Consider the following 26,552-nt stretch of genomic DNA (forward strand, 5'->3'; position numbering starts at 1 on the left):
TATCTGATCTTTAATATCACAATCCAGATCATATCCATGATGTTAACTACTCTTATGGAGCACAGAGCAAAGTTTGGGTGAGCAGGCATGTGGAGCACCGAGATGCGGGTGTTAGATCTGTGGAAAAGAGAACAAAGTTTGTAATCTAGGATTTCAAATTCACTTGTCACATGTGCAGATTAACGGGACTCAGTGGGTGGACGTGCTAGCTCCACTAGAAACATCTCTAATGTAGCTACAGCAGGAGCATCTATTCACTGACAGATAGCCTAAACCGTACACACATTGCACTGACGTTCACTGCCAACATTATACAGCCACCGTCACACAACCGCTGGCTTTCTCTCCACCGCACACTTGAGCAAACAACCTGATCAGACCATGATCTAAGTATGGAACTGCAGCATTGACTGGGAGGAGGTCAAAGTTCATCAACCCTGTGTCATGTGACACAAGAGACCATCTTTGAACAGAGGCAGAGGTTACCCCCTCCCCTCTATACAACCACATGTAATCCTGTGACTTACATCACAACTGAGCAAACTCCATTCACTGATGAAGTCTGTCAGATAAGGTTGAAAGCTTTGAAAAAAAGTAGGTGGCCCTTTAATATCATTTTGTCCATTTTATTACAAAATAAAATGTTTTGTGTCGGGAAGATTTTACTAATGGATGACCTTCATACTTTCATAATAAACAGATTAATAACTGACCTGATTATTCAAGGTCTGACTCTCAAAAGTTTCACAGGTGTCGCTTTTATATAACAGCAGTCTATGGAGGAAATGCTTCTTGGGCCCAGGGATGGGGTTTGATGGCATTTTATCAAATTTAAATATAGTATCAAGTCCACTTATTGAATCTGAATCCTTTCATCCCCCTTATCAAATCTTATTAGGTTTACTTTTCAACGTGTGCAAATAACTAAAGGCTAAAATTATTGCAACTCTCTCTAATCAGCATTCGTTGTCTGAGAAAGCAGAAACATTACACTTTTTAGTTGCAGCCTAAATAACGTTCACAACCTGTACCTACAACCTGAAAATGCATAATATGGTATATAATAGTAAATGATAATAATAATAATAGTAATAATTATAGCAGTCGTACAGTGCTGTTAGAGTGATGTGTCTTTTTACTCACATATAATCTTTTAGCTGCAGAGAGCACACAAAAACTTTTCATTTCTATCATAACTCTATTCTTAATAAGACTGCAGGGGATTTTCTTTGTTTCACTACTGCCCCACAGGGGCAAATTGGCAGGACTGGCTGACTCACTGTGCAGTATCCAACGCTCTTAATGCATCCATTAAAAAGATACACAGGTTCCTCTTCTGTTGTACACCTAAGTAGCCTCTCAAGATTTGTTTGCTGCCAGTCATTTTGAAAGAACTCTGTATATCTCTGTAAGTAAAACACGGCTGTTGTTACCACCAGTAACCACAGATTCACCAAACCAATCAGGACTGAAGTCTTAAAGATTATAACTTTAAGTGAGACTTGAACATACAGAACATAAATAAATATCATTAAATTCCAACGCTGTCTTTTTCAACTCCATGTTTCTCTGTGGTGCTGTGGTTACTGTTTGGATACTTAGGTATGGCCCCCACCAGGATGCTGACCCCTTCAAACCCAGAGTCCCTGCTCTCATCCACCACTTTGTAGCCTACAAGAACCAGGACCACGGAGCCTGGCTGAGAGGAGGGGATGTCTGGCTGGATGACTGCCAGTGAGTACTGCATGTATGGATGCGGCTGAAACTGAGCAGCCAAATAAAAGAGTGGGCACATGTTTGTCTGAGTGTGAAGTTTGCTAAATTTAAGTGTGACTGTGGTTGAAAATCATCATTTTGAGTTTCATGTACAGTAGTGCAGGTTGTTTTTCTGCATGTTTGATGACAGAGATGACAGTGAGAAATTCATCCCTATGTAATAATAACTTTTACTTCCTTCTTCTGTGTGTGTGTGTGTGCGTGTGTGTGTGTGTGTGTGTGTGTGTATGTGTATTCTCTGGAGACCTCAGACTGTGCTCATAGCAATAATATTCTCTCTTTCTTGTTTAGATTTGCAGATAATGGTATTGGCCTCACTCTAGCGAGGTAAGACCCCCCTGCTATTAAATCACTGTTCATATTTCTGTGTTCTGTGGATAAAAGTAAAGGGCTGCTGTTTGCATTTACTGGTGGTGATGCAGGAACGACCTCCCCACTCCCCCATCCCCCCCCCCTTTCTTCCTCTGTCTGTGTGAGTAATTGGAAAACACCTTATATGGAATCTGCTTAGGATGCACTGGGAAACGGAGTGCTTTGATGCAGTGTGAAAAGTAATTTAGGGGTGCAATGGTCACAGAGGTGGGAATTGGTGTGAAGTTTTCAACTGACTTTACAAAGCAAGATGTATACTCTTGATGGTACAACCACACAGAAATCCTGGAGGTGTAAGGTGTGCATAGGTAAAGCAGACCTGAGAGGCATGCACACACATGCTTAAAAGGTGATACACATTTAGTAATATACCATAAAGTCCCAGGACTCAAAAGACATGAACATGCAACAGAGGCCGAGACATCCTGACTTTTAGTCTCTAGTATGGGTCAAGCACTTCCCATAATGCAACTACATAGTGTTATGGAATTTTCCATCTTTAGGGGTTACAAATTGGGTTACACTGGGTCAAGTCTGGGCCTTGAGGTCACACTGTAATTCTTAAGCAGGAAGGGGACATTTTCTCTTCTCCTTGAGACTCCAGCTGTCTGTGATGTTTCGGGGAAAGCAGAAACCTCTCTGATAGAGGGTAAATCAGCATTGCCATGGTCACCAAGGTCGGAGGAGGCATTCCTAGACAACACAGATAGGTGGATGTGTAGTTCTATTGACACAGTCAGACATTCAAACCAAAACTGCTGCAGTTCCATGCAACGTGACATAAACTGTCACGAGTAAAATGCAGTTCCTTGTTTAGAAACTAGTGAACCAATTAGACTAATTTTTCATATAGGCTGATAAAGACTAGGACTCAGACCTTCAGGGGCCATAACAGAAAGAGACAGCATTGGAGCAGAACTTTAAGACATCAAAGGCGTCATGTCCACTTTTCCTCCCCCAAGGTGCTGACCATCACTCCAAACATCCACAGCTACATAGCACCTCTTCATAAGAGCCTCCCTGCCGGGTAACGCCCACATCTTTCAAAGTCTGTTTTCACAGGCTGAGTAGTACTGACCACAACATGTAAACTGATCTTGATGTGGAAAACTGGTGGAGTTTCTGTTTAAATACCAGGATTATTTGTTTTTTAATTGCTGGGGAAAGGCTGAGAAGATTGAGTGTTGGTTTCACTTGTTCCATCTAGTTGAATAATAACGGTGAGATGCAAATGAATGAAGGAAAGACTAGCTGAATGCTTCTTCAAGGTTCTGTGTGTATTTTGGCATTGCTGATTATGAATGCCAGGTAAATGTCAGCAGGGGATGCTGAATGTTAGTAAGTACATAAAGTAGGTAAATAAATGATACAGGAGGGACACAGGAGCTGAACGATGGTACTGTGGTACTTAGTCTTCTTTGGATTCTTGACCTGTTGGTTCAAACAAACTTCAAGGGGATTACACAGCTGCATAATCAGATGAAAATGATTGCTGTGTAGGAACGAGCTCAGGTTTATAGACAGGTTTTAAACATGATTAGCTACTATGCCGCTAAACTGGATGGTAGATGGGCTTACTGTACCTTATAAGCTCCGCCCCACACAGCTGATTTAGAATAATGCTGTACACTCATTATTCAAATTGGTTCCAGCTTGCAGGTTTCTGATTTTCCAGTTCAGTGACCATAGCATTAACTGCTGAGGAAAGAATTTAGAAATACCACCATGCAGTATGATTTCTTTTAGTCGACTTTTTACTTTTAATATGAATGTACATCATATCAGAGAGCATTTTGCCCCTACAAGAATAACTCCATACATTCTACTGCAGTGTCAATGATATTTTTTCTGTAACTAATGGTCATTCATTAGGTCATGTCAAGTGTCTCACCTGTCTACATTACTGACAAACTGATCTCAGGTCTGCAGATACTGGACTTCATACATAGTTTTTGTGAACTGACCGAACTGCAGTTTGTCAAAAATGAACTGAGGCAGATGTGACACCTTTTAGATGTAATTCAATTTTCAATTCAATTTTATTTATATAGCACCAAATCACAGCAGAAGTTATTTCAGGGCACTTTTCACATAGAGCAGGTCATGTTCACAGAGACACAACATTCCCCCATGAGCAAACACTTGGTGACAGCAGCAGGAAAAACTTCCCTTTAACAGGAAGAAACCTCACGCAGAACTGGGCTCTAGGTGGGCGGCCATCTGCTTTGACCGGTTGGGTTGAGAGAGAAAGAGGGAGGGGGAGAGGAGAGAGAGAGACACAGAGAAGCATAACAACAACAACAACAATAATTATAATAGAAATATGACTAATAATAATATAGCAGACATGGGTGTTCAGCAGGACGGGGTCCACAACCATGACCTACGGAGGCTCAAGATCCATAACCAGACGGTCCATGACCATGATCCATAGGAACCTGTGAGACAAGAAAGCACAAAAACTCCACAGAAACCAAGTTAGAAACTTGCATTAATGGTACATGAATGCGTACAGATGTAGAGGGGGAGGAGGAGAGAGGAGCTCAATGCATCATGGGAAGGCCTATAGCAGCATAACTAAGGGCTGGTCCAAGGCTTTATCAAAAAGGAAAGTTTTAAGTCTACTCTTAAATGTAGAGAGGGTGTCTGCCCCCCGGACCAAATCTGGAAGATGGTTCCACAAGAGAGGAGCCTGATAGTTGAAGGCTCTGCCTCCCATTCTACTTTTAAAGACTGTAGGAACCACAAGTGAACCTGCACTCTGGGAGCGCAGTGTTCTAGTGGGATAATAGGGTACTATGAGCTCTGTAAGATATGATGGTACCTGACCATTAAGAGTTTTGTAGGTGAGGAGAAGGATTTTAAATTCTATTCCGGATTTTACCGGAAGCCAATGCAAACTAAAAGCTAGTTTGCTGTAGTATAGTACAGTACTGTAAAATTGTTTACAGTATACTGTAGTACTACTACTACATCTAGTATTACTAATGCTGCTACTCCTGCTGCTTCTTCTGTCTGTGTGTGCAGTGGAGGAACGTTTCCAGATGACGATGGCTCTCGTCAGCAGGTGAAGAACTCGCTGTTTGTAGGTGAAAGTGATAATCGTGGGATGTCCCTCCCCGACAACCATATCTGGGGCCGAGGGGGTTCTGACCTCACCGGCAGGACCCTCCCGCGTGGCATGTAAGTGACAGTTATAGAATCTTTTAGCTCTTTGTCTTGGTTTTTCAGCCCTCTCTCATCAACCATGCTTCCAGCTGCATCAGGGGGCTAAAAACTACACTCAATGACTGCTAATGTTGCCACAACAACTTTAGAAGGTGATAATTTGATGTATTTTCTTCTGTCTTTGCTTGCTGTCTCACAAAAATCTGTTGATGCAGCTTTGAAAAGTGAAAAATGCAAGATGTCTAGTGACTATATTTTAATGTGTAGCAGGTTCTAACTATACTCTGAGAGCCAAATCCACGAAAGGTTTGCGTGGCTGTTGCAGCTGCTAATGCTGGGTAAATGAGACAAAAAGATGCAAAAGGGTGCAAAGGGTGAGATGTGCCACACACTGCTCTGCCAAGCAAATAGCATCATGGTGCGTCTGTTCCATTTGCATGTATGTAAATTAGTTAATATTCATACATTTGGTGCAAAATTTGTCCCTTTTCTATGCAAAGAAGCCTTGTTGCAAAAACAGTCTAACTCACAAAGACCAGTACAAATTGTCACATGCAATTAGGGTGGAGTTATTAGCGTCTTGAGATAGTTGGTGTTAACTGTACACACACTCACTCCTCACTCACTCACTCTCTCTGTCTCTATCTCTCTCTCTTTTAGTCTTCAAGCTTGTAAGGCATTGAATGATATTGAATTGATATTGAATGATTTCAGGGGTGAAATCTTCAGTCAGACATTAGGGGGGATCTAGTATCTTTTAGCTAGTTTTGATCCATACAGTGAGGGGCTGCTTTATTACAAACAATTCCACCATATAAAGCTGAAATGTGTGTGTAACAGCTGACCTGTGTAGATGTGTAGCAGAACATTAATTATCGTCAGATCCTGACCGATCCGGTGTTAATGAACTTACCATTACTGGGCCAGGTGTGTAAATGTGCACAGCCTCTTTCTCAGTTTGGAGACACACTTATGGTTTCAGCTGCTGTGTGATGCTGCAGCCAGCTGTGACACACAGCCAGCTGTGGACAACAAACAGAACATCAGCACTGATGTTTCTGTGAAATCCCGGATACATTTAGTGACACCTGAACAACATTATTGTTAGATTCAGACATTAATCTAACACGTTTAAGACCTGCCTGATTTCTGTCATCGTTGTAATATAATTAACTGTTTGAAAAACCCACACCATCTTTCTCTGGCTGCAGATGTGTGGTGCTGTGTGTTCACATCATGCCACTCTACACCTCCAGATAACAATATGATTTCCTGAAGAGGTGTCTTTCCATTTGTTGAACTACTATTGTCATGCTTCACTGTGATTGGCTGCTGATTAATATTCACCTTCACTCAGCCCTTTTGCACTGCTGCACATACATGAACCAAAATGCGACACACACAGTGAGTGCATGCATATGTTCTTTGTAAACATCACATCCCAAATATGATCAAAACCAGAATCAGATTCAAACCCAGCATACTAGTGTATGTGTGAACACACTTCTTGAAATATAGTCAGTGAAATGGTGTTATAACATAAACATATGTAGTCTATATAACAAATAACTCACTTTTCTGCCAAATGTAGCTATGTTTTTGTACCTTGACGTCTAGACATCTTTTGACTTGCAAATAGAAATAAGCAGTGCCTCTCTTAGCAGAAGGTTGCAGATTGTACAGGCAGCGTTTTTATCAGTGCTTGACTATGCAGATGTAATTTACATGCATGCTGCTGCCCATACCCTCAAACTGCTTGATTCTGTGTGTCTCAGTTCTCTTAGAATTATTACAGGTGACAGTATATAGAACCCATTATTGTATCCTTTATGAGAAGGTAGGATGGACATTACTTACAACTCGAATGGAACTGTCTGTCTTGCTATTATTTATAAAGCCATCCTAGATAAACTATCATGTTATTTATCACCACTTTTAAGACTTAGAAATATGGGATACCACACTCATTCACAAGACTGCATTACCTTGGATATCCCATATATGAATACAGAACTGCATTCACCTATTATGCTCCTTATAGGTGGAATGAGCTTCAAGACTCCCTTAAATTAGACAGAAATTTTGATCCCTAGAACATTTTAAGATTCTGTTGGACAATGTTTTATATAATGAATGCTAATGTGTCTGTTTTATCGCTGTGTAATGTACTTATATCACTGTTATTTTCTTTTTGTTCTTTGATGTTTTATAAGTCGTTTGTGTTGTATTTGTGTTGTATTTATGTTTAGCGTAAGATTGTTGGTTTTACACTTTTTACTCTTTTTGTTATATGACTTGTTTGGTTGTGTATCTGCAGAGCACCACTGTAAATGAGAAAGTTGCTCTCAATTGGTTTCCCCTGAGTAAATAAAGCTGCCCAGGAAGGCTTGACAGCTGGCTGTGAAAAGTTGGTAGTTTGCTCCTTTGCTAAGGGAAGCAGCTGTGGTCAGCTTGAGTTAATGCCAATTACAAAGAATTCTGATGGTGACAGGTTTTGTCAAAATACAGCTAAATACACTGCTGCGGATAGTCTACACTCATAGCTCAAGTATACTATTATAAACTATGAATGTTTGGAACATACAGATCATACAGATGGACAGAAAAGAAGTAGATTATTCTGCAGGAGTGGTTGGAGACAGTTCTATATATTACATATATTACCACTGTAAGCCTTTAAAAAATTATTCTAAATGACCACAGATGCTGTTCTTTAGTAAAGCAGCAAACTGACAACTTTTGACAGCCACTTTTCAAGGGTGAGTGTTTAATACCCCAAAGGTAGACTTTGGGTGGAGTACCAGTTTAATGGAGACTGATATGTGTGAGAGCCAGACATAGTAATCAGTCCTCTCCCTGGCCCACTTGGCAGAGTATAGAAGGAATGTCTCAACAGCAGTATTATTCGAGATTCCTTGATTGTGTGGGAAAAAGAGAAATCCACATAAAGCACTTCTGTCTGGATGCTTCATCATCAGCCTGGCATTCTTTAATGCAATGAGATGAACTTAGGCACACCATTGCACAAGTTCTCTCATGCTGTGCAGTGCTGAACATTTGATGAAGGCCACTGGGTAGAAAAGATTTTCATCAGCATCCATGGCAGGGAGTCAACTGTGCACACACTTCTTTTCCCCAGTCCAAGCACACTAGACTGTGAGTTATGGTAGTTAGTCTTACTCCTGTTTTTCACTGTACTACCACTTACCAGTGTGTATCTGACCTGACTGGTCATATTAACATATGTGTAAAACTGTCACTGCCTTTTTCAGTTGGAAAAAGGCAGGAGTTTTTGAGCCTCTTTCAGCTCATTGTTTTTTGTTTTTTGTTCTTCCAGATTTATTATTTTGGTGAGTACAATTTTATTAGACCTAAGAAATGATGACCAAAACTACAAATATAAGACCCAAGCTGTTAAGCATCTGAATTCTCCATTATGTTCACCAGCTAGTCTCTAACTGTGTGTGTCTGCTGTTTGGTGCTGAGTAGGTAGAGTACAGTGGGTTCATCACTGAACACAGCTGCTGCTGCTGGAAACCAGGTTGATGAGATCAAAGTTTGTGGGCCTGGAAACTAAGACAATAAAATATGAGTGACATCTTTGACATTACACAGAGTTATTTGATCCATTGTTCATAAAAAATATATATATTGATATGTGCAGCTTCAGTTAAAGTCAAAGGAGGATTGATCATTTGGTTAAACTAAGTAGCCATAGTCCAGTTAGTGCCTCCCTGTCACTGCAGTGGAATAGCTATTAGAGAATTTCTCATTGTCTGCACTTAATATTTTTATTATTCATTAAGTAAAGGCAGTATTTGAGTGATGAAAGACTGCTCTCTGCACTTGCAATGCTCATTCTTTAACTTTTGTCAAACTGTCCAAGTCGACAAAAGTTCACTCTTCACTCATTTATTCGTGCTGAATTTGATTCTTCTTTTTTAGGCTTTCTATATTTTACTCCAGTCTGTTACTTTCTTCTTTGTAACATATTTGTCACAATATTATGAATGGAAATTATAGTGAGTGAACGGAAGACAATATATGTAAATGAATAAGCAGTGAAATCCTGCCAAGTTGGATTGTGGTAACAGAGCAGTTTGGATGAAAATGTACTTTTTAGACTAAAATTTAGTGCAGAGACCAGTGACATTGGGGAGAATAGTCTTTAATACTTCAAACAAAGTTTGTACTTCACTCTGTGATGGAACTACATCAAAATGAGTCAATGAAGCATGACTGAGAGAAATTCAGCTATTTACACTTTCCCTTTTATAAGACACAGCCATGCTGACTGCCTGACTCAGGACTAACCTAACGTGGTAAATGTTAGCCAACCACAGCCATATGGTTCAAGTTAGGCAAAGCTTGTGCTCATGATGAAGTAATGACAGTATGAGATGGAATTTGAACTCCACCCCAACCTCCACAAATTGACACTGCACTATCAACATCACCCTCCTTCCTGCTTTATTACCAAATGTAGAGAGTAAATTACTGATGGGTTGGTGTGTGGGTGTGGATTTGTTTCCCTGCAGTGATTTCCCCATCCGGGGCATGCAGATCTACGACGGGCCCATCAATGTGCAGAACTGTACGTTTCGGAAATACACGGCATTGGATGGACGGCACACCAGTGCTTTCGGCTTCAGGCTCAACAACTCATGGCAGAGCTGCCCCAACAATAATGTCACTGACATCACTTTCGACCACGTACCTGTGAGTCAGTTTCTCTGTGAAATATACAAAACATCTGGACTGATTCAGTCAGTGACACTGAGGAACTTAGATGTTGTTTTGATACTAAATGAAACCAGACCATTGATTTAAGTTTGAATTAAATTTTCATTCAGAGGGAGGCAACATTTCTGTGAAAAGTAATAAACAGAAGAACATGAAGAAATAGATAAACCCCAGGATTAGAGAAACTCATCACACTTACACTGCCGTATAAAAATTTGTTCTCACACATACTAAAATGTGTCATTTCACTAACCAAGACCACGCCAACAACAATATGGATTTGAAATAGTTTAATTGAGATAATGAAAGAGAGCTGAGATGTTGAATGATGACTGGGTTGGAGAGCCCAAGGAAGGGATTAGGGATGGAGGGAGGAAGGGGTGAGGGTCGAGGGATGAGGGGATGAAGGGGTGAAGGGATGGGGGAAGGGCTGTCGATGGATGTATGGCAGTTTGTCAATGACACGACAACGGCGGATGGTGAGACGTAGGAGGGAACGGGGGGGGGGGGTCAAGACTGAGTGGGGAAACTGTCTCATCAGTCCATTGGCTGGATAGAGCCCCCAAAAGAAACTTCATGCAGAGAGGCGTTCATGGAAGTTTCTAATGTTGTCCATGTCGTGGCAGGTTAGGTAAGCAGGGAATTTTTATGGATGATCTGGGATTCCTTGTCTGGAAGCAGTTGGAGCAGCTCTGACGCGGTATGAGTATGGCTCTGGAGAAATCGCTGACTTGTGCAACCAGGAACACGTAGCAACTCTACCTGGTTCGGTGGTGAAGAGCGGGTCTTATGGAGAGGCATAGTGGGCTAGTCTCTGGTTTATGTAGGCTTGAATGGGTTTCAAAGGCTCAGATATGAATTTAAACAAAAAGAAATGTGGAGTGAGAGAGGCCAGGCTGGTTAATTTGCTTTGCTCAAGGTTAACTATGAGGGTGTGTGGTAGTGGCATCTTTGTCTCAGAAGAATGAATGGAAATATCGGACGTGTTACGTGTTGAGATGGATCATAGTTGAGGGGAGAAGCGGTGAACTCTGAGCAGCGCAGAAAGCCGGAGAACACCCATAGGAACATAGATTCTAAGACTTGTCAGTGTAAGGACACAAGTAGCCTTTGCGGAGAATTCTGATATAGCAGGCCAAGAAGTCTGAAGTGAGGGGCACACGTTTCGGCTTATGACATGGTTCGGCCTTACTGACCTTTGGATAACATGCTGTAGTGTGAGGCAAGGCTGGATACAGTACCCTAAGGATTTCAAGGACCTCATGTGCAAGGACTGGGTGGGAACTGTGGGACAACCATGTACAAGAAAATGGATGATCTGGCAGTATTGATGGTTCTTCTGGGCTAATTTGAAGGTGCTTACAGTAATTGGTGTTCTGGGATATGGTGACGTCATCAACCATGCTTGGTGGGATTGTGTGGGCGACTTAGCCTGACATGGGCACGACCGCAAGAGGGATACAGTTGCGTAAGTAGCAATAGGTATGATGCACCTTGATGGAGTACAATGGCTGTCAGAAGCAAGAAGAGAAGCGTTTAGCCTGCAGTTAAGGCTTGAGCCGTCAGAGACTTTAGAAGCCTGTGATAAAGGCTTGAGGCCGTCAAAGGTGTACGAAGTCTGTGGTATGAAGGAGCGTCGAGGAAAAGTAGAAAAAAAGGGGGGGGAGGGGCTGAGTGTGAGGACAGAGTGCAAACCGTGGGACTATGTATGAGATGGAATGGATGGTTCTTCAGAGTTAATGGAAATGGAGTGGGTTGGAAGGAGAAAGTTCCATGGCTTGCTGATGGAATGAACTGGTGGTGGGAGAAACAAAGCTGACCAAAGTGCAGAATCGATAAGGAATGATTGCATTGAAAATGGTTCATTGTGTCAAAGCATTTGATACAGACGATCGACAGCGATGAAAATGAGGGCATGCCCTCAATGATACCTTGAGATTTAAATAAAGGTTGAGTGAATGAAAAAGACAGACAGAGTTGAGTGACCTATATCGGCTGTGGCTGGAGGGAGCAGAGAGAAAGGGATGCTGTTTAATGGATAATATGGGAGGATGAGAGCTGGGATGATATAGGAGGAAGGGATTGAGGGAGGGATGAGGGTTGGGGGATGAGGGACGAAGGAATGGGAGATGAAGGATGAAGGGATGAGGGGTGAATTTTTTTTTTTACACTATATCCCCTATTCAGATAGATAGAAAAAAGGTTGAAAATCAGCAAAATTGACCTTTAAGCACTTGCCTTAGTTATGAATAAACCATAATGTAGACATGGGATAACCATCAGGCATAAAAAGAAAAGAGATGATGGGCCAGAATTTCCTTTTCTAGCTTTAAGATGTTAACGTGGAAACACAATGACAGAAAGGTGAGTCAGTATGAGCAATAAAAATTAAACAAACACTTAAGAAATAAGCAGGAGAATTGGGACGAAGGGTTAGGTCAGAAAATATATGTGGAGTGCAACCTGGCCCTCAGCCAGGGCTCCATTGAAGCAGGTTGTGTGGTGATGTGATCGGTGTGTGGTGTACATCTGGGTGGCATTAGATGGTGAACCTGGAAGAGCGGGAGGAATTGAGCTGCTGGCCAGAGAGATGATGAAAGTAGAGTCTCCGTAGAGTTGGAAAAGTTTGGCTTTATTATCATTTCGCTAGACCAAGACGTTCATCTCTTTGAGAGCACTCTGGAGGTAAGTGAGCATCCAGTTGAAGATGTTAATTGCAGGAAAACGAGCTGCGTCAAAGTTGGCTATTGCATGGGTGTGTATGGAGTATCTGGATCCCAGCTGATCAGTAGTGCGGCGTCTGAGGGAGTAGCTTTCCTTTGAGGAGCAGCGATGGAAATGGCTTCTGTGTGGATGTGGTGGTGAAGGAGGTATTTCGTTGGTACTGCTGGATCGAGAGTCATGAACAATATTTTGCTGAGGAACGTGGGTCATGGAGCATGGGCGGGAGGTAAGCGTTTGCGATGCAAGTCTGTCACAGGTCACTTGCAAACTGAGACAAAAGGGGAGAGGAACGGATAAGGTGTGCCTAAATACTCTATTGTGCGGAAATGGGATGTGTACAAGGCGTGGTCTTTGTCCCCGAACTTTGTTAATAAATCTATAAACTTTATTTCTTATATTTGACAAGCTCCACTCCAAACATGTTTTAAGATGTATAATAAATACTCTGCTTTCAATAATAATTTTAAAATAAATACTTTTTTATTTCAAAAGATGACCTGCTGAACACATGATGTCGCATCTTGTATAAGTTGCATGGACTGCGATTGGCTTCAAACTAGTTGTGATGTCAGAAATCATACTCGCAGTTACGCACAGAGAAACTTTACTCCTTCAGCAGATGAATGTGAAAACAAACTCTGCACATACATGATTCTGTACAGTGAAAGTAAAACATCCAACTAAAGGAACAAGAAGCAAAACACATTTTTGAGTGGAGGGGACTTTAAATTTGAAGGTAAATGGATGATATATATTTAAAGCAGCTTCTAAGCCTTCCTCACTACCAGAGCACCCTGTTTACCCTAAACTTCAGTATCAGATAAAGCCAATTGACTCCTTCAGAGGAATCTAGAAATTCGGTCAAAACTGAAAACAAAGAGAAATGTTCCAAATGTTTTTTCAGAGGCTTTGCTGCCTCACTTCATTGAGAGTTATAACTGGACTAGAAGCACTGAATATTTAGAATTTTCATAATTTTGAATGTGAACATGAAATACAGTCTATGAGCAGGTGCTAATCTATGCCTATCCATGTACCCCCCTCCCACCTCCTGCAGATCACATCTCGGGTGTTTTTTGGGGAGCCTGGTCCCTGGTTTAATAAGATGCAGATGGATGGGGACAAGACGACCATCTTCCATGATATCGACGGCTCAGTCAGTGAGTATCCCGGAGCCTACCTGGTGAAAGAGGACAACTGGCTGCTCCGCCACCCCGACTGCATCGACGTACCCGACTGGAAGGCTGCTATCTGCAGCGGCCACTATGCCCAGGTAGGTCAGCAAGCTTCACACACACTCACACATCCATCCTCACAAATCAGCTTTCACAAACACAAATCTACTCTCTGTAACACCCTGTTTGGCATTGGTTGATTACATGCATTTGCATATCACAATCACAGTTCTCTTTATAACACATGTGTGAAATTAGAAATCAATCATGAATATCTAGACATATATTAGTCATCCATCTGGTCCATTAGCCTGTGCTATTGTGAATGGTTAATTCTGTTGACTTGAACCATATTTTTAGTAGATGTTATGCAGTGTGAATAAACATATTCATGATGTCAGTCACACTCATCCACTAATCCAGTTCAAACACTTGTCTGGTTCTTAATCATACCTGTACACACAATGCCTCTTGTGTGGGGTCTGCTGATGTTCTGCTTATATATATTTAACAGTTTTCATGGCCAAATTTAATTTTTATTTTTTGTATTATTCTTTTAGTCTTAAGTCAAATAGCTAAATGGATAATATAACAAAAACATTTGCACCATGTTAAATATGAGGTGCCTAGCACACACCAGGGGAGACCAGGGACCATTTAAATCAAACGATATTAGAAGAAACATATTCTGATAATGATATTTCACAAACATTTTTTCTAAATATTAGAGAATCAGGCTTCACTCTGTGGCTGTGTTTTCTCCAGATTTATGTCCAGACACGTAACCCTGCCAACCAGAACATGCACATGGTGAGGGATGAGTACCCTGATCGGCCCCTGACACTAGAGGGTGCTCTGGGGAAGAGGAAGCACTACCAGCAGTTCCAGCCAGTGATCACACTTGCCAAAGGCTACACCATCCACTGGGACCAGGTGGCGCCTACTGAGGTCACCATCTGGCTCATCAACTTCAACAAGTCAGTGAACACGCAAGCTGCAGCTGTGACAGCACATACAGCACATACTCCACCACCACACCACCTGCACACAACTTTACCTGCATATTTATAGCAGGCAAAGTCTCATTTAGTTTGTTTGACCAGGTGAGAGTCTTGGATACACGCGTTAATTAACATCAGTGTGATGTAAATGTGCCAGATTTAGCCAAATTCTTAATTTCCATCTGCTGGGCAGATTATAGCACAAACACAGTGAACATAAGTATACAAGTATATATGACAGGACTTCACAACAACAGATGACACTAAACAACACAAACAATTTCAAAAAATACTAAATTGCATAACACATACAGACACCCAAGACAACAAATATCAAACATTACATATGCCATACAGACTTCAAATACTCCATGATACTCAGTATCATGTTGGCACTTCAGTTTCTCCAATAATCACCTTTTCAACCATCTAGCAAATGTACCATAGGTTATTAGTGCCCTGTGGAGTTTTATTATACTGTGTTTTTTTCTCTTTGACAGTGGTAAATACAAGTGAATGTGGTAGTGGAGTCAGGTCGATGTGAGTTGTAATTTAGCTGTTAGATTTCAACATTAGCAATGTCAAAATTAGTTGAAAAGGTTGCCTATTTGAAGGAGAATTTTCATTATTAATGAGTCTTAACAGACTTTACAACCATCGCAGATAGCATAATTCACCTTCTTGATCCCACATAATGCATCCAGCCAATCCCTCACCAACATTTGACCTGTTTACAAGCCCGCTTCTCTGACTGCACCGAGCAGCCCGAGGGCTTCATCTGCTGCGGTCAGCCATCCGTGAAGTGAATTTTAGCCTGTATTTTACCTCCAATTCCTCCATCGCACTGTTATTGGAGCAGCACTGAAGCACCCACCCAGGGGAGGAAAAGGAGAGGTTGAGGAGGAAGACTTTATGTCTGGAAGCAAGGAGGGGTGATAATGTTTAGTATCCAGGTGGAATTTTTGCTTTGCGGCATGTTGGATTTGTAAACTGTAGAACATGATGGAAAAGAAAGTAGTGGGCCTTTGTTACAAAAATGCAAAAATGTTTAAAATGTGCAAGTTCATGTTTTGTTCATTCATTATCATAATTTCTGTGATAGGTGATTTCTGACAGGTCCATTGCAGAAATGTCCAGTACAGTTTGACAGCTTTGAGCATGCTGAGGTGACACTTTTTTGGCCTTGCAGGAATGTAGAGTAGCTAATGTAAAAGTCTTCATGAATTTGATCACGGAGATTCATTATTCACTTCAGGAACAGTACAGAATGTGTTACAAAGTGAGGATTGCAGACACTGTTCCACAATCAAACAAGCACTTTGGTAAAATTATACTGATTATATTCAACCTTCATGACGAGGCTGAAATCGAAAGAATATAAAAAGAATGAAGCATGTATAGAATTACATGGAAATTTTTTGGATGATGGGACACAGGAAGTGAACTGACAGGGTTCATACTGTTTTGAAAGCTGATCCCTGGTTGAAGGTTTTGTGTAAATGGCAGGGCAACTCCTGAGGTCACTGGGGTGATTCGTGGTGAGTGAATGAAGCTGATGGATGCTGTCAGATAATTCCTCTGATTCCTGCTATTAACCAGGATTCACCACAGAAATGGGGACAGCCTGACTTTGTGGAGGCTTTGTGCTCCTCCCTTCTTATACTGTTTACAGTTTCACCATCAGTTATTTTAAGAGAATGTCATTTCAAGCATGTCAACTATTCCCCATGGCCTGAGTCCACCCTAACATGGTGATTGGAGAGCCAGAGCAGTTTAGTCCCACATATGGTGCATACACCAATGGCACCACCTACAGTTCACTGAATATTATAGCAGGTGAAGGTGCAGGGAGAGCTGAAATATGACCTGTTTATTTTAGACTTCTGCAGTCTGTCTTGATGAGGGTAAACTAACCAATCATGGATTAAACGATTGTTCTTTTCCTGCTTTATTCAATGTGGTGTGTTGAAATGCAGCCACCTCCTGATGATTTTTGAAGTTTTGATGAAGGATCTGGTAGAATAGATTGCTATAGGGAGTTTATATCGTAGATTTTACTTGTTTTATTTATTTTGAACTTTGCTACATGTCATGCCATAAATTGTTTGATTTTGTGAGGAATCTGACCTGGTGACAGGCATTTAGAATAACTTTATAGAAATAGTCAATCATCTCACTGATGGTCTTGTTTATTTATGTAGGTCACATAGAGACATCAGAGGCATCATGAGACTCTTTCATAACCAGTTAAAAACTCCTTGTAGTAACTTTAAGGGACAGTTTTGAGGTACTTGTACTTTACTTGAGTATTTCCATGTGATGCTACATCTCAGAGGGAAATATTGTACTTTCTACTCCACTACATTTATTTGACAGCTTTAGTTACTTTTCAGATGAAGATTTGACACAATGGATAATATAACAAGCTTTTAAAATACAACACATTGTTAAAGATGAAACCAGTGGTTTCCAACATTTTTGGCTTTTGACGTCTTACAAAAAGCAGTGTGTAGTCGGGGTCACATTTCACATGTCTATGAGTTGTTAACAGCTCCACCAAATAGTGATTTTTCCCTCTAAACTTCTCACATGCTTTCATTTCAATAAATGTTCAAATGATCCAATATTTCAGCAAAAATCAAAGATTAGAGAAAAAGTCCAAAAACTGAAAACAGATTTGTGTATCAGAACTTTGTTTTTTCTTCTTTCCTCTCCCATTAATCATCTCACCACCCCTCAGATTTATCTGCTGACCCTTTGGAGGGGCCCGACCCCTAGGTTGGGAACCACTGTACTAAACTAGCTAACTGTATATAAAGTAGTGTAAACTAGCTCCACCTCCAGCAGCTACAACAGTAACATGCTGCTCTAACACTGATGCTTCACTATTAATAATCTAATGATGTCATATATAATAATATATCAGTCAGAGGGACCAAACCACTACTTTTACTGCAATACTTTAACTACATCAAGCTGCACCACTGCAGATGAATAAAGTGAGAGCTTAGTAAATAAACTGTGCATTCGGTATAGCAATGTTTGCGCACAAATTAATAAAGTGTCATTTTCAAATATTTGGAAAGTAAAAAGACTTCTGATACAGACCTCTGACCTTCAGAATAAATGTTGATTGGTTAGATAGCCTTAAAATAAATATTTGTTAAATCTTTATAACGGGTAAAAGAAGGCACAGATTAATAACTGGTGTCAAAGAAGATAGATTGTAACATCTAACATGTATCTTGCATGCTGCACACAACAGACTGATGATCAGCCACACAGAGCAGTGTATAAATGAGACACAGTGCAAGTGTCTGTTTTATTGCTAATGCATAATTTATATATGGGGATAATGTACAGGCTAGTGGATGTGCTTGCAGAGCATTATAGTAATTTTAACTTAAAGTTCAGTTTCACTCATGAAAAAAATGAAAGCTAAGTGAGAATATGCATCTGATTCCAGATGCATACTATGAATGTTTTGCTTCAAATTTTCCCTAAACTCAGTTTAGCACTTTGTCCATACAGTTCATTAATACGTGTATACTATGCATATGAATTTCAACACCAGAATTTATTATTGTTTTTATTTTATTCTACCATTTGAGCCAATATCATCAGCAATTGGAGATTTTTTTTATTATAAATTATTTTTTTGTTCACTTTATTAAATGTCAGAAAATATTAAAAGAAAAAAATAGCTGAAATATTGTTTTCTTTGTCTGACCTATAGTCCAAAACCAAAAAAAAAAAAATAGTAAAGAGGCTGGAACCAGAGAATCATTTATCTTTTATTAGTAACTTCTAGCTCTGTTCTCAATTCATGTGATATTGACCTGATTAGACAGGTAGAAATCAGAGTATAAATTGCTCTGCTTGTTTGTGTTTCAGAAATGACTGGATCAACGTGGGCCTCTGCTACCCACAAGGCACCACCTTCACCGTCATCTCAGACATCCACAACCGCCTGACCAAACAGACACGCAAGACTGGAGTCTTCATGAGGACCATGCAGAGGGAGAAGATCAACCACTCCCACCTGGCCAGAGGCTACTACTACTGGGAGGAAAACACTGGGTCAGACACACACACACACACACACACACACACACACACAGAGCCCCACCTTAGCTTATCTCACAAAAAAAGAATTTTACTGTTACTTTTTCTGCATGTTGATTTTCATATCATGCTTTAAGTTAATATAGCTAACACAGAGTCACAGTCTGTTCTGATGTTTTCTGATTAAAGCTACACGAATCAATATGTGGGTTTACTAAAAGTGGATCAAATAACTGTGTGTAATGTGAAAGGTGATGCTTGAAGTGACAAACCCACAGAGAATTATCAACAACTATGCAGTTCCACTCATCTGTGCAGAGACTTTTAACATCTTTTAGATAACCAAGTGCTGCTCATGGGGGAATTGTTGGGTCTCTGTAAATTAAAGAGTACGGTCTAGACCTGCTCTATGTGAAAAGTGCCCTCAGATAACTTTTGTGATGATTTGGTGCTATATAAATAAGTTTTACGGCCCACAACTTTAGCCACCAACTCAGCTCTGATCAACCTGGTTTCCAGCAGCAGCAGGCAGCTGTTTTCAGTGAAAAAGCTGCGATAAACTCACTGTACACTCCCTGCTCAGCACCAAACAGCAGAAAGGCACAGTTAGGTACTAGAAACATCTTCACCTTCACATTCATCAGGTGGACACAAACATGACTCCAAGTAAATGTCGCTCTGTGTCTGCTGGATATGTTAAATAGGAAAATGTTTGCTAACACATCAACCATAACAACATCCAGTGATGTTATGTCAATGTTGTGTTGTCAACTGCTGCCCCCAAGTGGCCAAAAACAACCAACTAATGCAGCTTTAAATATTAAAATTAAAGGATGATTCTCATGTATTAACCATCTTATTTTTGTGGTTTTTCACCCTAATTTATGTCCACCCAGCAACAATTGTTAAATAATTTACCTCAAAGAATTTTAATACTGGATTTAGTCACGTGTTGCTTTTTGCAGTTAAAATAAACTGCTATTCTTACAAGGCCAAAATATATTTTGAAAAATACATATAAAGCAAAGCAGAGATGATAAAGGGGATATATGACAGCTTGAGTAGCAGGCACAGTGAGAAGAAGAGAGAAAAATAGATAGATGTGGGCTTTGGTAAGTGGATTAAAAACTTGAGCACACAGAGACGTTCACCATGTCTAAACTTGTAGTGTGTGTGTTGCAGCTTGCTGTTCCTGAAGGTAAAGGCCCACAACGACAGGGAGCAGTTTGCCTTCTGCTCTGTCAAGGGATGTGAGAGGGTAAAGGTCACAGCCATCATCCCTAAAGGCAGTCCACCCAGCAACTGCATGGCCCAGGCCTATCCCAGACACACTGAGCTGCCTGTTGTGGATGTTCCCATGCCCAGAAAGATTCCAAGCGCCAAGCTGGTGAGAAAGGGGAAGGGTCAACTGAATTTATTTCAAATGTTCTAATGCAGACTTTATTATATGAGGAGCTTGTTTTTTCAGACAGTTTTAGTGAAACTGACACTGTTCAGGCCTTTAGAAGAACACAGTCTACAGTAGGGATGTGCAGAGAGCCCAGTATTTGTATTTGTTGAGGCAGCAAAAATATTTATATTTGTATTTGAATAAAAGTGGAAATAGGTGTAAAAATCCAGTTCCAATCCATACACAGACATACTTACTTATATACTCATAACACAGAGACAGCACAGCGTGTAACTTGTAGGGAAGAACTTCAAAGGCGATTATTGCTTTGCACTTTTCATTTATTGCCTATCTTTTACAACCTAACTTTGTGGAAAGAAGAAGGGGGCCAACATGTTATGGAGAGTCCCTTTAGAACACTTTCTGCATGTCATTAGCTCAGCTTGATATCTGGGGAATATCCCCATCCCAGGGAGTGATGTTTAATTAGGAAATGTGCGTCATGTAGCAGGTGGATGTGACTCCCTTCGTTAAGACCTGCTGATAGATGTAACAGTGCAGCAGAGGAGAGAGACTGAGATAGCGATGTAACCGACCTGCATGCTGGTATTTGACATGTTCTTTTTTTTCTTCCTGAAAACAAATCATTTTTAAAATATTTGTACGGAATAAATGTTCATAAAAAACCCACTATTTGTGCTTTGCTGAGTAACGTATTTGTATTTGGGCACATCCCTAGTCCACAGACTGATTTTACTGTTGAAATATTGCATCTGAGTTGATATTTCAGTTATTCTTATATGTTCAAACTGAACACATTGAATGTTTTTGTATATTTTCATCAGTTGGGTTTTTTATTTAGTTTTATTTATCTGCACACTTCTATTTTTACATACTGTATAAATGCTGTCATTCACACAATATTAAATACATTTTATGCATATATTGATATTTCAGAGTAATACATTCCACTGCAATTGTCAGTTGTATTATATGAATGTCACACTGTTACTGTTTCCTGCTGCTGAGCCTCCGTTTCCCCACAGCAACCTCTAGAAATATTGTTTTATATCAAGTGACATTTGCAGTTGTGTTTACTGCATCTCAGATGTTTTGTTCTGTAATTGTGGTGAGAATTAGAGACTAATTGTTTCCAGTGAAATGCCAAATGTTGTTTATTCAGCCCAACTCTGTCCTTTTGTTATTTTCTCTCAGCACTCATCAGAACACTTCCTGGAGGTCAGACTGGAGTCCTACAACACTCGCTTCTTCCACATCAAGGAGGACTTTGCCTTTACTGAGGTAACCTTTGTTTCATACAGTCCACACAGGTGGAGAGTTACTACACAGCTCAGACTTGGACCACTGGGAATATATATAATATAATGTCTATAATATATACTATAAGAAGTATTTCATCTTCAGTCCTCCAAGAGATGCCATTTAGAGACACAATAGTGGTTTCATTACTACACCCATTACATGCAACTGTATGTTTCCACTGATCTCAACAACACTGTCCGGTTACATAACCTGCATACTGCACACTGGATATCAATGAACAATCAGTAAACAAACCAGACAGGCACTTAGATGGATCATGGAAGGGAGAGAACTGTAACTACCTCTATTTCATTTCCCATTAGATGTTTTAGGGTAGATGGTAATATTTTACAAGTCATGTTTAAGTGTGTTGAGGTTCTGGCTCCCAGCTACTGAGCTCGGCTGCTGTGTGAGACCCTCAGCCAGAGCTCAGTGTGAGTGTAACTTTGCTATGAAGACTTTGGAAAGAACCTCCAGAGACCATACACACATCTGCATTAATAGGTTTCAAATCTCTTCTTAAAGGAATGGTTCAACATCTTGGGAAGTACGCTCATTGGTTTCTTTGAAAGAGTGAGATAAGTTTGGGTTGTACAGAGGAATTTGTGCTGGAACTATTTCTGGACAAACAATATCCACTCAGTACTTTCAGTACCAAACCTGCCAACCTCACTGTGACGGCAAGACTCCAGGAAGCTGTGCCCAGTCTCTGTGCCTGGCTGTTGTCTGTGAAAAAATACAGTAGTTCCAGCATGTAACTTCCCTCTAAAACCACAGATGTTGTTCTTACATTTCTGTTTGTGTACAGGTTAAACCAGTGAGATGTGTTGATTAAGCCCTTTTCAGACACAGAATACATAACCCTGCTGGCTTTATCAAGCTGTTAAAGTGATGGCTTTTTGTCATTCAAACATTCACGTAAATGTTCCTTGTAGCTTTAGTCAGACATAATCTGACATTTATCGAAAAAGACAATGCACACACCATATTTTGCACCTTGTGCATGAGAGGGAGCACAGAGAGAAAAGTGAGTTTAAAATGTTCTGATAGGAAGAACCTTATTTTAGTTTGTTCACAGGCTGCATCACTGATGGATTTCAAAACTTATTTTACAGTTGAAGTCTTAAGTAATGATCATCATGGGTGCGAGGGACATTCACCAACACTTCTCTCAGTGAATCCACAGATACATTTTCATCATTTAATGTTATTAGAGAGCAAATTCTGCTCTGCTGCTGTTTTATAGAGTCCAACATGCACAAGAATTGAATGACAGGATGTTAAGGTGCTACTCTCCTTTAGTTCCTATTTGCTAACATGCTGTAAGCTTATGTGAAAGAGTTTTGCTGGTTATTCTTTAATTCAACAGTTGACAAATGGTAAATGGTAAATGGACTGCAACTAATCTTCTGACCACTCAAAGGGCTTTTACACTACATGCTACATTTACGCATTCACACACACACACATTCATACACTGATGGCAGAGACTAGCATGTCTAATCATACACTCACACACTGATGGCTCAGCCATCATGAGCAATTTTGGGTTCAGTATCTTGGCCAAGGACACTTCAACATGCAGACCAGAGAAGCTGGGCATCGAACTTGAAAGGAAATGGAAATAGCAACAACATAGTTGTTACAGTTACAGTTTCACAACACAAACACTACATATTGCTCTGATGTCAGGTGTATTTCTGTTGGCGAAGTCGAGCTGGATGGATGTTGCCCAAATTTACGACTTGGAATTCCGACTTCAATGACCGTTCCATCTCACTTTCCGTGTCAGAGGTCATTTTTTTCCCCGAGTCCCGAGTACAATGGATTGCACATGCTGTATTTGTCATATCTTAATTCAAGGCTCCCTTGTCATGTTGTTTGTTTGGTAATGCTCCTGTTACATCTTAAAAGTTATTATGGGTTCATTAAGACCGTTTTGTGTACATATCTAGTAGGGGTGTGCCCGAATACAAATATGTTATTCAGCAAAGCACAAATAGTGGGTTTTTTACGAACATTCATTTCGTACAAATATTTTAAAAATTATTTGTTTTCGGGAAGGAAAAAAAAACATCAAATACCAGCACGCAGGTCGGTTACAGTGCTATCTCAGTCTCTGTCCACCTGCTACATGATGCACATTTCTTTATTTGGACATCACTCCTGGAGTTGGGGATGTTCCCCAGAGATAAAGCTGAGCTAATGACACACACAAAGTGCTTACAAGGGACTCTCCATAACCTGTTATTCCCCTTCTCCTTTCCACAAAGTTAGGTTGTAAAAAATAAGCAGTAAAGGAAAAGTGGAAAGCAAGAATTGCCTTTGAAGTTCTTCTCTACACGTTACATGCTGTACTGTCTCTGTGTTATGGGTATATAAATACCTTCAGGTCTGTCTGCGCATTGGTGATGCATTCGGTTTAGCTCAGTAGTCAGCACAGTCGTCTATGATCTAGGAGACTTGAGTTTGAGACCCGTTGTGGGGACCTCCTTCATAAGATAGTTTATTCATAAACGCTTATTTTAACACTTTAATATCCTAAAAGTGTAATAAAAGCAAAAACTGGATTTTACACCTATTTCCACTTTTATTCTAATACAAATACAAATAATTTTGCTGCCTCAACAAATATAGATACAAATACAAATACTAGACTCTCTGCACATCCCTAACATCTACTAATTGTTGTAAGTTAAAGAGTGTAACGCTAACTCTTGCTTTGCCATTTTTCTATGGGATTTTCCATTGTATTAATATGTTGTTAGCATCATGCTAAGCAAGGATTACTGTCCTGTCAGCCAGTCCCTCTGGAAACCTTTTTGCAAATAGTAGTGCTCTAAGTAGCAGACAAAATATGTTTGGAGTGAAATGTCTTTTTTCTTTCATTTGTACCTGAATAATAACAGCACACATAGTTTTGTTTGTTTGAGAGAGAGAGAGCTGCAAGCCACAAACAGCTGTTTCTACAACCTACAGTCAACCTATAGTCATGCTTGAGTGACAGACGCCATCTAGTGGCTTTAGTAATTATGACCCGTGGAAGTGATGGAGTTCAAATGACATCAGTATAAAGTGACTTCCCCATTTGGAGGAGGCAGGTTGGGTGGACAGCTAGTTAGATGGCAAAAAGGCAAAAAGTGGACTTAGCTGCAGGAGACCAATGTTCGCTTCATGTTTCCAACTGCAAGAGTCATGCTGTGTGTTTACTGTGTGATTTTAACCCAAACCATAATCTTTCCATAACCCTAACCAAGTGTTTTTTGTGCCTAAACCTGACCAGACCTTAACCACAGCAATATCACACCATAAAACATAATTATTTTTTAACAGTGATTTGTAACAGTTTTGGAAAGTGGCATATTACGCTCCTATGAGTTGTTCTGGAGTGCAGGTATAAATGACCTATGTGATCATTTGACGCCCAAATTCTGAGTGTGTAAATTCCCCCACTAGATAATGCCATCAAAAATTCCACAATGGGATGAAAACAATGCTAATAATCCCAAAATGCAATATGCTGCATTTTATAAATGCAAAAATGATTGTAGTGTAACTTTACAGTTGACAATGATGATGCAAAATGATGATGAGTAGTGAGTCAGAAATGGAGTGTCAGAAATGTCTTGCTCGCTATTGAGTAAACTATTCCATACATCCCAGAACAGTAGTGTGATTGGCTGGCTTTGTTGTGACAGGTGAATGGCAGGAAGTTGTACCAACCAGAAGATGGGGTTCAGCTGACAATAGTCGACGGGCATGATGGGAAGGTGGTGGAGAGCAAAGGCTTCAGGAACTCAATCCTACAGGGCATCCCTGCACAGCTGGACAACTACATCAGTGGACTGAGAGACAAGTAAGAAGAGTGACTGCTATCCCACTATACTATCACTCTATTTAATATTGTGTTTATTGGTATTTTACTTATGCATGAATATATAAAAACTGAGAAAGATCTGATTGACTGAAAGTTAGTAAGTGGACCTAGGTTAATGTTGATAGAAGTTGGATATTCTATGATGGACGGCTGTATGGCTCATCAAGTATCTGCAAAATCTTCTTACCCTAATGATGCCTTCCATCACCAGACGCAAACTTTATCTTCCTCTAACCACCATCATCCTTTAGAGGATGCTGAAGCCTCCACAGATATTAAATGACATTGCCACAAGGCTGTTTTACACTAAATAGAGCCTGAGACATCAGTCACACACATGCCGAAGCCTAAAAGACACATGCAGTTATAGTTAGCTAAATGTGAACGCTACAGTGACGTGCTGTCTCTCATTCCTTCTCTAGTTCTATTGTTCTCATGACATCTAAAGGCCGTCTGGTGACTAGAGGACCCTGGACTAAAGCCCTGGAGAGACTCGGAGCAGACAAAAGCATCAAACTAAAAGGTAACTAACTAACTACAGTATATCTGTACCCAGGTGCATTGTAATTAATGTGTCAGCATGTCTGGAACAAAATACAACAGAGCTGCAGTAGATGGTGCTGTTGTTTCAATGGTTGTAATTGACCCAAAATAATGGTAAAATATCATTATTTCTTCATAAATACAAATTTAGCTAAGACCAACTCTGGAAATGGTTTATAAGAATTTGGTGGTCATGTGGAAAGCCGACTGTTAGGAATAAACTGAAGCTGCAGATAGCGAGCAACATTATAGGGAAGCAATTGAGTGGGAAATATGAATTAAATATAAAAAAGTAAAGCTTCCCACATAATAAGTTACCCCTCCCATTCTTTGTATTGAGCTTTTACCCTCAGGGAGGAGCTATAGACCAGTAAGAGCCACCAACAATGTGTACA

General features: G+C 40.3%; 1 protein-coding gene across 2 annotated transcripts in view; it reads left to right on the forward strand.

Annotated features, from left to right (window-relative positions):
- Window positions 1–26,552, forward strand: part of LOC122980001 (cell migration inducing hyaluronidase 1) — a 220,264-nt gene that overhangs the window by 189,133 nt on the left and 4,579 nt on the right. For both annotated transcript variants that reach the window (XM_044347700.1, XM_044347778.1), the window contains exons 18-28: window positions 1,603–1,734; window positions 2,068–2,103; window positions 5,176–5,331; window positions 9,855–10,035; window positions 13,841–14,056; window positions 14,724–14,935; window positions 18,854–19,039; window positions 20,207–20,411; window positions 21,630–21,716; window positions 25,436–25,593; window positions 26,037–26,137. In XM_044347700.1, the coding sequence (XP_044203635.1) occupies window positions 1,603–1,734; window positions 2,068–2,103; window positions 5,176–5,331; window positions 9,855–10,035; window positions 13,841–14,056; window positions 14,724–14,935; window positions 18,854–19,039; window positions 20,207–20,411; window positions 21,630–21,716; window positions 25,436–25,593; window positions 26,037–26,137 (1,670 nt within the window). The remainder of the gene's footprint in view (window positions 1–1,602; window positions 1,735–2,067; window positions 2,104–5,175; window positions 5,332–9,854; window positions 10,036–13,840; window positions 14,057–14,723; window positions 14,936–18,853; window positions 19,040–20,206; window positions 20,412–21,629; window positions 21,717–25,435; window positions 25,594–26,036; window positions 26,138–26,552) is intronic.

The sequence above is a fragment of the Thunnus albacares genome, chromosome 1 (assembly GCF_914725855.1).
Source record: "Thunnus albacares chromosome 1, fThuAlb1.1, whole genome shotgun sequence".
Lineage (NCBI taxonomy): Eukaryota > Metazoa > Chordata > Actinopteri > Scombriformes > Scombridae > Thunnus > Thunnus albacares.